The 11262-nt window shown below is 44.0% G+C and overlaps 1 protein-coding gene across 5 annotated transcripts in view; it reads left to right on the top strand.

Moving 5' to 3' along the window:
- Positions 1 to 10828, top strand: part of satb2 (SATB homeobox 2) — a 52337-nt gene extending 41509 nt beyond the window's left edge. For 4 of the 5 annotated variants that reach the window (XM_031873316.1, XM_031873313.1, XM_031873315.1 and 1 more), the window contains 2 exons: positions 7962 to 8171; positions 8275 to 10828. In XM_031873316.1, coding sequence (XP_031729176.1) covers positions 7962 to 8171; positions 8275 to 8769 — 705 coding nt within the window. In that variant the 3' untranslated portion in view covers positions 8770 to 10828. The remainder of the gene's footprint in view (positions 1 to 7961; positions 8172 to 8274) is intronic. The other variant, XM_031873314.1, reaches the window with a different exon arrangement.
- Positions 10829 to 11262: the final 434 nt, after the last annotated feature.

The following is an 11262-nucleotide window of genomic DNA, read 5'->3' as shown; positions in this document are numbered from 1 at the left end:
TATTAATCTCAGGCTGTATAGATAATACCTTATCTGTTATTGATTTTAAGTGGCAGACGACACAGAAATATGACCGTAAGACGACACAAAAAAAACATCTTTTCTCACAATCTACATGTTTGGTTGGGTGGTTGGAGGTTTTATCCACCGTGCCCCAATTTGAGGGATCAAACTATGTTGGTCAAATTAAAATAAAAGCTGACTCAACAACTCTGACTTCAGCAGACACTGGTCCTTACTAACACTTATTTAGGCCTTGTAGCCACCTTTACTACGACTGTTTATGGCGAACTATACCATGACTCTTTATGACATTTTTAATAAAAGTTTTATGACATACTGTACTATGACATTTTATTACATTTTTATGACATACTATACTATGACATTTCATAACAACTGGCAAACTCTATCTACTGATGAATGTGTATGATGATACACATTGACCTCGAGCAGAGATCGTTTTGTCAAACCTCTTATCTGCTGTGTCATTGTTGAGGCTCCCAGCACATACAGTACGATATACTATTTTTGTTCGGATGCATCATGTCATTTTGGATAAAACATGATCTTAAGCTCACTGTCTTCAGGCTCCAGCAGAAGATTTGAGAGTTGTATTAATCTTCTCTTTATTTGCAAGAAAGCAAAAAGGAATATTTCCCCCCAAAAATGTAAAACTATTTCTTTAAATCCAACGTGCTGGAGTCCAGAGCACCAACTACAGGTGGCTGCACTGTAAAGAAGTCGAAGGACAAACTGAATACCCTGGTTGCTCAAACACACTTCAGTTTGAGCCCAGGTCCTCTGTTTGAGATACAGTCTGTCTAACCACCAGGCCCCCCCCCCCCCCCTCCCCCTCCCCCTCCCCAATGCCCGGCTATTATATCCCACATATAGCACATACCATATGCCATAAATCAGAAACAGGCGAATGCTTCCCATTTAGCATCGCAACACCAATGCTATGGTGCCGTTTCACGGGTCTCCGCCCACCTCCAACCCCACCACCAAGCAGATCCTTTTCTCTCTTTCCATTCAGAGCTCTGTATTAAAGGCTGATGGGAAGGCACCGTTAACACATTCCTCTGCTCCTCTTACACTCTCAGCAACGACTAAAAATACAGTATACCCTCATATCGCCCATGCTGTAACCCCCAGCCCACCTCGAGAGACTCTGGGAGATGACCTGTGGTGAAACACTGGTGATTTATTAATAGGAAATGAGGTGTGTTGCTGTCTTCAGACTCCACCTCCCCTCTGTCTCACCCCACCCCCACCACCACCACCACCACCAAACCTCCAGCTCCAGCCAGCCTGCCACCACAGACCACACATGTGTCCCATCTGCCACACATTGCACATACACAGCATGTCACACTGATAGTTGGTAACGCGAGCCCCCCCCCCCCTTGTATCGTGGACAATAAGAGGGTCTCCCAAAAAAAACTGAATCGACCGACCACAGATGATCACATGAAAAATGAATGCGGCGCTGAGACGTAACTGTGCGGTTATGTGTGTTTGGCCTGGACTGGATGTACAGTAGCGTGAGCCGTCTCTGCATCTTGGGAGATCTCTGACTGTGTGTCCATTAAGTCTGCAGGTGCTGCGTGTGTGTCTGTGTGTGTGTGTGTGTGTGTGTGTGTGTGTGTGTGTGTGTTTGCATGTCAGTAACCTCAGCAGCATCACATTTCTCCATGACTGACACGGTCCTGGTGCTCGCTCCACAGCTCTTTATTCATACGGCTTCAGCAGTTAAGTGCGTCCCACAGCTAATTTGGCAGAGTCTGCCCTTATAAATAATTTCTTTATTGTTTTTGCTAAATTGATTTCTGCTGCAAGTCAAGTGGTTGTTTATGTGTGTGTGTGTTTGTGTGTGTGTATATGACCGCTCACCGAGGCTGAGACCCCAGGAGTGGTGGACTAGAACAAGACGTAACAACCACTGCGCCCTTCCTCCTCCTCCTCCTCCTCCTCCTCCTCTCTTTGTGTCTCACTTCAATCCAAAGGTGCTTTACTGACATCACAAAGAAAAGGTGCTTATTGCCAAAGCAGCAACAAATTGCTCCCGTCGACACCGAGTAAAATCTCACCTCTGTTTTTTGGTGATCAGCACGTGTGAGTCATTTAGTGTTGCATTTTTATTGACTTCTTAGGAAAAACAAGTAAACTGTGATGAAGACCGCAAAATTATACCATAATATACATTTTAGGCCATACCGCCCAGCCCTAGTAGAAAAATGCAAAACTTCCCATTCGTGTCTTTTTTTCATAAGACTCCACTCATAGACTTTCTGTTAAAAAGCCCAAGCCAAGAAAACCCTGATGACGTCATCAGGTATCACGTTCTCAGTTATTTTACGATATTATACAGCGGAGAAATGTTTCCCATGAAGAGTAAACTCCTCTGGATGTGTAAAATCAGGAGAGTGCCCCTTTAAAAGGCCACTCATGAGTCCCTCTGAGTCCTTTGGAAACAAATCTTTAAAAAAACAAAAACTCAAAGACATTTTGATATGTCACAGCAGGAAAAGCTCAGGTGTAAATAGAAAAATTAATGATGGCTGCGTTCCATTTAGCTGCTTCAGCTTAAACCTGTGTTTCTACTATGACGAGTCAGAATGTCTGCTGTTAGCTTTAACATGGGTTGAAAGCCGTTTGCTGTGCAGTTTGTCCATTTCTAATGATTTTGGTGGTACATTGTGGGCCAACGTACATGTAATATGTGTACTGTATGGGGAAAACACATGTGTCGCTTTGGACAATGATTCTTTTTTACGAAATTCGCGAACCTTGAAACTCTTGTGCCTTCAGGAACCAGAGCACGGAGTCAGAGCAGCACTCTGTTGGTTTTGCTCTTTTAGTTTGGATTTGTTAATAATCAGAAACATTTAGAATATTGCCAGACTGTGAATGTTTACGTCATTAACAATGTGATCCAAAATAGAGCAAAGCCCCGCTGATTAACTAAAAGAGAGAACGAAAACACGACAGAACTTCATGTTCTTTAACTGTCATAAACAAACAGCAGGGCCGTAATAACATGAACTGGATCAGACAGGTTCTACACTGGAATCAAAGAGACAACGTGGATCAACCGTAATATCAAACGGTTCAATAGAATCATTAATTATCAGTAGGAAAATGGATTGTAGGTCATAAAACATGGAGTTCATCCTCTCTGTCACTGTCACAATCAATCATTCGCTGCTATTTCCATAAAAATACATTTATTTTACATTTATAAAACAAATATTTGTTAGTATTCATTAATTCACTTCGAGAGGAAGTAGCCGCCTGTCTCTCTCTCTCCCCTCTCTCTCCCCTTTCTCTCTCTCTCTCTCTCTCCCCCTCCTGTCTTCAGTTCCTCCCGGTGGCCTCTCATTCACTGTTGCAGGGTGGAGTTTGAGCGTTTTTGGCAAACCACAATTAAGTTAATTGTTTAATTGCAGATAAGTGGAATGAATACCACACACAGTTTGAATAAAAAAAATAGCATGCATATACACACAAATATATATGACCACACACACACAGACACACACACACACTTGCTTAGCTGCACTCCAGCTCACCTCAATAACATTTTGTGTATGCAGTTTCTCATCGAAGAAACATTAGTTTACAAAAACACTTATTCTAATATAAGAGTGAGAGAAAGAGACACACTTGTTCTAATACAAGAGAGAGAGACAGACACACTTATTCAAACACAAGAATAAAAGAAGGAGACCGAGGGAGAAAGAGAAAATAAGAGAAACACAGATTAACAGGAACGGTGAAGTCATGCACAAAACTAACAGAAAAGTGATTTTTTTTCCTTCATTACATATTTATCTCTCTGTTAATGGTGTCTCTGGTGGTCATACACTGCCCCCCCCCCCACACACACACACACACACACACACACTCCCCCCACCACAACAGAGAGAGAGAGAGAGAGAGTTAGGGGCCCTGGAGAACCAGAGCTCATTAAGGAGAAGATGAATATTTCATGTTCTATAATTCTTTCATAGTTCTGAGCCGTAATTCGCCTTGATTTACGTTTAAAAAGAAAACTTTTTTCATTTTACTGCAGTGCACTCACAGCGCTGCCAGGAGAGAGAGAGAGAGAGCGAGAGAGAGAGAGAGAGAGAGAGAGAGAGAGAGAGAGAGAGAGTGAGACGGAGAGAAGGAAAATAAGTTTTTCAGGAATATTGAATCATGCCATGAGAGGAGCTGGTCTGGCCGTGGAGCTCCAGTGCTTGTGGTTTTGGGAGAGCGGGGCTGTATTGTGTTGCTCTGAAGTGACATGTTGTCTCTCCCAAAGTGTAACGGTCAGAGATGGGAGGAGTAAAGAGCCAGGGAGGGAGGGAGGGAGGGAGGGAGGGAGGTGAACAGGGACAAACATACTGCAAGCTTCTATTGACGTTCCTACTGGTTATTTCTGCAAAAAAAAGTAATTTTATGTGACTCGAATGAGCATAATTTCAATCTGAAGTGTCATTTTAAACACCACAGTGCGAGCATTGGTCAAAAAAGTAATCAGTTACTTTACTTAAAAAGTACTACCACTACTAACGGTCCATAAAACCATAAACTTGCATAAAATGTATATTTTTATGTTTCTTGTCTTTTACTTACGGTAAGTACCATACTCTGACATTTGAAACGTAACATCAATGAAGTACTTTTAAAGATGGAGACTTCCTCATCGGGAAAATGACAGCATTGGTTATCTGTCAGTTTGTTTACGTTGACTCGTGTGACCATGTGATTTCTGAAATGTGTCAACGCAAAGGAGGAAGCTGCTCCACGTTATTTAAAAAAGGAGGAGCTCTGGGTTTGCTCTTGGGTTATGTAAGCGTGCGACTTCGGGAAACCTTTGTTCTTATGTTATGAGCAGTCAATGTTGTCCTTGCACTACGACCGCAACCTTTCCCTGACCTCAACCGAGTGTTAAACCCAAACCAGCATCTTTCCTAACCTGCAACCAGGTCGCTTTTAATCCCCAAACCTGTGGGGTTGTGGTGCTGATGGGGGATCAGAAGATGGTCATATGGGTCATTTTGGATGGCAGTGACTAAGAACCTTTTTTTAAGATGATTTAGTCTGGAGGAGGCGGTTGGGTTAGTTACATTTTCCAGTAATTGTCCCGGGGGGTGTAAGTCTACCCTCCATGACTTCTGACTAAGACTCACTGTTTTTCAGTTTTTTTTTAATCATATTTACAGAAAGGAGCAGATCAGTTTAATGACTTTCACCTGGATTCTGTGCTCCACAAAGTTACACAGTAAGGAGACAATGATTAGCCTCAAGTCCTCTTGCAACACTGAGAGCTCAAAAAGGGCTTCCAGTCAAATAATTAGCTGTTTATGCACCAGGGTCCATTATATGTTGCACTAGTTTATTGTACATTAATGCGCCCAAATACACTGAACTATTGATTTTCTCCATTGTTTTTAATATGAATTGAAAATAATAAGTCTCACTTCACTTTTTGAAGTCTGTAAATCAGCACACAACAGATATTGTTTGTTACAGACGGTAGAGGTCGAAGAGCACGGGGCAAACAGACACAGGGGGTGGGACTGAAGGTGTAGAAAGTTGGGAGTTGCAATGGGAGGGACAGCAGTGAGAGGGAGTTGAGAGGAGGCGGAGGAGGAGGAGGTGGGAGCTCCTGGCATCCACCAGTTCAGGGCTGATTTGGATGTGGAGTCATGTTGGCTTGGCAGAGGTCCACTTCATTAGTGTCCTGATGTATTAGACCTGAAGGGAGAAGGAGAGGGAGGCAGAGGGGGGAGAAAGCACAGAAGAAGAGATGGAAAAGACACTAAAGGGAGGTAGAAACTAAAAAGGTATAAGAAGAGTGTGAGCACAGAAGACAGAGGATGACCATTTGTAGGAAGATGGAGATAAAAGAGACGAACCCTGAAGGAGCCGACCAGCCTGGTGTGTTTGGCTCTGCTTGCTAACATCATCATTAGTGCATGAGGGAGACCAGACTCCCCATTGTTGCATGCGTGTGTGTGTGTGTGTGGCGATTGATCCAAGAGTCCCTGCTGTCGGCCCAAATCAGCATAGAAACGATGAAGGTCTGTGGGCGGAAGTGGGGAGACGGTAGGTTTTTTTCGCAATCCCCTCCATGATTTACCCTGAATTTAGTTATTAAGTGTCTCAGTAAGTTTGTGTGGGGGATGCTTGCGGCTGTGTGGTCCTCATTATAGAGGGCACTCTTACAGTCTTTTGTCAATATCTGAAAAAAACGTCACTTTGTGTGAAAGAAACAGAAGTTTTTGGGGGGAGGGAGAGAGAAGAAATGACAAAAAAAGGGAAAAACATACAGAATTCCTGTAAATTGGTCATTCCTCCCCCCCTCCCTTCCTGAATGAATGAAATCGCAGCAATTTCATGGTCTGGCCTGCCCTGCAGTATTATTATTGAAGTAATACCCTGTTATTATTGAAGAGGAGGGAGAGAAAAGCGAATGACTATTATCTTTATGTGGGTCCTTTAATTTTAATGCGCCACAGATTTATAGCTGGGCATTCCAGTGGGGAGGCCCCTCCCTGCTCTTAAAGCGAGTGGGCGGGACACGACCGCAACGCTCTCACAACAGCTTCTACCTCCTGACAAACAACCGAAGGTCCCCACTTTCCCTCCCAACACTTCATCCTGTCAAAACAAGGCCTTCACACTGGTCGTAACAGCCGGAGGACCCCCCCCCCCGTCTGACAGCGAGAGCTCCACCCATCAGAGTAACTAACACATTTCTACACCTACCCTCAATGTCTCCATTTAGAATCTCCCTTTGAGCCTTCATAGCCCTTGTTGATGAAAACCCAGATACACTCGTCTGAAGTTCGTCCTTTTCCAGTGTAAACAACAAAATAAACCTTTTTTATCCCGTTAGGTTTAAAATATACACCTAAAGATAATATGAAAAATAGCTACTGTAAAGGACGACTATTTGAATGTTTTATGAACATTATTTCTCTAAGACTACATCTATAAATCTAAATTTAATGTATTCTATAATGTATTATTTGCCCATAGATGATTATAACATTATATGATTATTATCCAGTTTCTATCGTTAACACTACACGTCTAAACAAACACAAATGCTTAGTGGAGTTCCTCAAGGATCTATTCGTGAGCCTTTTCTGTTCAGCAGCACAAAGTAGTTTCTTATAACTATGCAGATGATACTCGAATATACATCCCTGAGTTATGAAGTGACTACAGTCCCAAAGCTAAACACATCGAGCAAATCACTGATTCGATGTGCCTACATTTTCCTGCAGTTAAAAATAAAAGATGAACCTGCATTAGCTTCCAGAGTGTTGACATGTTTTACTTGTTTAGAAAGAACTGAAGGGTTCAGATCTACTTCAATTATTATTTGTTCACTGTGTTGCAAAACTTAAAACAACGTTTTTGTATTTCTGCACTTAATATCTGGAACAATATATTCATATATTTTTTGTCTCTTGGGTCAGAACCACAGCAGATTTTACAGACAGTCTTAGCACTAATCAAAACGTCCCCTCTACTCTCTGTCCCTGTGAGGTGTCGAGTGGGCTGGTTAAATAGTGATGATTGGGTGTCACAAATTTGTAAATGAGAGACTTTCTGGACAGGTGGTTGGCGTTGTACTGGCTCTACTCTTTCACACATTAGGTCAAAGGTATAACTAGACAGTTTTGAATGCCAGCGGTGGAGCTGGTTAATAGACCGCGACGTTCTGTGAGCTGTGAAACACTTGTTCTCACCGTGTGCAGCCCTGGCTACTGTGTGCTGGAGGTAGGGGGGGCAAGTTACTGGTGGAATGTGTTGCATCATACAAGGTTACTGTCGGCTGCAGACACAAATGCATTATACAGGATTTAGGGAAAATAAGTTGAATATCATGGTTTTCGTCGTGTTGAATTCCTGCTGCAGTCTTGATCAGGGGTCACTGTGCCCCGTTAATCAATCAGCTCTTTTGTCTTTCTCGTCAGGCACACCACAGGCCACCCCCGCCCCCGATGAAGGAGCACCGGCTGTCTCCGATGCGCGAGGAGCAATCATCGTCCACCCCATTGAACGAGGAGGGGTCACAGAACATGGGAACGGGGGCCGGCGGCGGTCCTCCTGGCACCGGCAGCGGCGGCGCTGGGAGCAACAAGAAGCCACGATCACGCACTAAGGTACAATATGTGGTTCTACTCGCTCTCGTCATCAGGACCCATGAAAGGATTATTATGTCATTTCAACTGGTTTTAATTCACGTTCTCTTTCTGGGTATTCTAGATTTCCCTGGAGGCCTTGGGCATCCTGCAGAGCTTCATCCAGGATGTCGGCCTGTACCCAGACCAGGAGGCCATCCAAACCTTGTCGGCGCAGCTCGACCTGCCCAAGCACACCATCATCAAGTTCTTCCAGAACCAGCGCTACCACGTCAAGCACCACGGCCGCCTCAAGGAGCTGGGAGAGGGAGCCGCCGCCAGCGGAGGCGTGGACGTCAGCGAGTACAGAGAAGAGGAGCTGCTCTCGGGCTCGGAGGACCCGGAGTCCAGCGAGGACGGAGCCGAGGAGATCTACCAGTCCGCGGAGGGGAACGGCGTGAGCGCGGTGGGGGCGAACCAGCCTCCGGCCTCCTGCGGCTCCAACTCAAGCCACTCGTCCTCAGGGAGCAACATGGCTCAGGAGGAAGACAATGACAAGGGGCACGGCCGGCCCGGTGGCCCTCTGGGGCCCGGAAGCTCCTCATCCAGTCCCAGAGAGCAGGCCGACTACCAGAGGTAGAGACTGACACACGGGGAGGAGAGGAACGGGAGAAAGAGAGGGGGAGAGAAAACAACAAATTAACTGGTCGTGAATTGACGGGAGGTGAACGTCAGGAAACCATCAAATACGCCGAAACGACCAGACAGACTCTCTAAAGTGACAGACATCTGTGAACACCTCATGTGTTTGGAGTGAAATTATCTCAGCGAAAAGGACGATTCCCCCAAAAAAACATTTCAATAATTCACTCGCAAAAACTGTCATTAACAGGAAATCTATTGCTGCTCATGCCTCCAATTTACAAACACAAGACCAAATCTCCACGTGTCGACAACCGGACTTTCTCCCGATCAGCCAATCGCCGGAAGAGACACTCCAAGGAGGCGGGATTTCACCGGTTTCGGGCCAGAAATGGTTCCTGCTCTTCCTCTCTTTAAGTCTAAGCACAGTCACGTTAGACGTACTCCCTTCATGCCGGGGTTGAATTTTTCCCCGCTGAGTGACATTTATAGACTGGATCCCGGGGTGGGGGAGGGGAGAGAGAGACTTCTATAATCCTATAAATCCTCAGGACACACACTAATGTTGTTAATGCTGTTGCCTGCCTGAGAACGGGGACGGACAGCAGTCGCTGTTCGTCCACGAGTTTCGTTTCATCGCGCGAGAAAAAAGAAAGAATGACCACCACGACAAGCTGCCCTCGCCTCACCGTCACACTCCAGAATCACTACCAGCCCAATCTAGCACTTACTGTTCACAAAGACACTGACATTTTGTGGATGTGATGTTCTCTCGCCTCCCTCCGTCTCTCCTCTTGAGGTAAACTAAAACAGCGTGAGGTTTTTAAAATTGACAGTAGACAGTTTGGCCGGAGGACATCAAGAGGATGTGGCGTGGAGGGACACTCGAAGGGCCTGTGCGCCCGCGACGCCGAGCCCTTCCTGGCGTAGGTGTGTGGTGAGAAAAACATCAAAAAAGGAAGGACGGAACGGAGATTCAGCCACCAAACAATCAGTCACTTTATGTGCGGTAGTCCACCCCTCTTCCACTCTCCCTCTCCCCTCTCCTCTCTCCATCTCACCCTGTCCCCCCTTTTCCTCTCTCTAATTGGTGCCCACAGTCTTGTGTTTCACCACACCTACCCGCACTTAAACTTCACCAACCCTATTTATTGCTATCTTTATCCATGATTATTATTATCATTATTGTTATTATTGTTGTTATTATGGTTAGAATTGCTGTCATCGCGTGCTAATTTTAGTTTTTATTTCCGTGGGGTTTAAATATCAGTTCTCAGAACTGGGCGGTGGTTTGGGAAACAAGAGACATTAAGAGCGCTCTGCCCAAAAAGAAGAGGAAGAAAAGGAGCGGAGAGTGAAAGAAAATAAAAAAAGCAGTTACTGAGTGTTATTTGGTTAAAAAAAAAAAAAAGTCCTGTTATGTTGTATTATGCCATTTTTATAGCTCTGTTTCCCAAAAATAGTAAATGAGCGAAATTAAGAAAGCAAAACTCTGCTATTTCGCCGCAGTTGATGACAATCTACTTTTTTTGAGCCATTAAAGAAATGTGGCAGGTTTGACTCTGTTCTTCACTTTTGATGTCTGTAAATACCCGACACGGGATGAATTGTTATTAATATACTTTTATTTTTGCGGAGTGACTTTTAAGTGTTTGAGCCAGTTTTGGAGTATCAGAAAAAAAAAAAAGAAAAAAATCTTTCCTTTGGACAACTCGGTGAGATCAGTTCATTTCATTGTGCCAGGCAAATTCAATCACAGGAGTATTTAAGAATTAAAACAGTTTTTTGTTTTTGTTTTCCTTGGTGTCAGTTGTGTACAAGTATACAGTATGTTGATAAAAAAAATAATATCGGAGAATGGATAGTGTCCACGTTGTTAGACTGTCCTGATCGGCTGCTACACTCTGCCTTTTGATGACGAAGTCGACTCCAATCCCTCCGTATGATGATATTGTGCTTTTCTGTGTGACAGGAATCAGGGTCGGACACAAATGCAGTTCCAATGAAATATTAGTTCATCCAGCGTTGAAGTGAATTAAAATGTGTGAATTCAAAAAGTCATCTTGTTTTTATTTCAATAATATTATTGCACTTTTTTTCTTATGGATCCTCACACTCATGCACAAAGACACTCGCATTGTAACTGGGACAAGCCTATCGATTAAGAGTCGAAGTGACTAATTCAAACAGAAACAAACAACAATATATGAAAATGCAACATAAAGTGGTGCATTTATGTATGTATGTATAAAAGTTTCGGATAGATGTCGAAGTTCAGTGCAAAAAGGGGTATTTCGTCTAGGGCTTTTATTGTGAAAGGTAAAAAAGGGAAGGAGTGGATCTGGTCTGAGCTGCCTTTGTCGAGGTTGAATGAAGTGTCAAAGTTTGCGTATTGGTTACTACAGAACCTCCGTGTTGATGTACTCTATAGTGTTAGTTTAGAATATGGCTGTTCCGCACAACGTGATTGGTTTCCGAACTTTCACGCTTT

This window comes from Anarrhichthys ocellatus, unplaced genomic scaffold, assembly GCF_004355925.1.
Source record: "Anarrhichthys ocellatus isolate YVR2014 unplaced genomic scaffold, GSC_Weel_1.0 scaffold71, whole genome shotgun sequence".
In the NCBI taxonomy this organism is placed as follows: domain Eukaryota; kingdom Metazoa; phylum Chordata; class Actinopteri; order Perciformes; family Anarhichadidae; genus Anarrhichthys; species Anarrhichthys ocellatus.
This window is presented reverse-complemented; position numbering and strand designations above follow the sequence as displayed.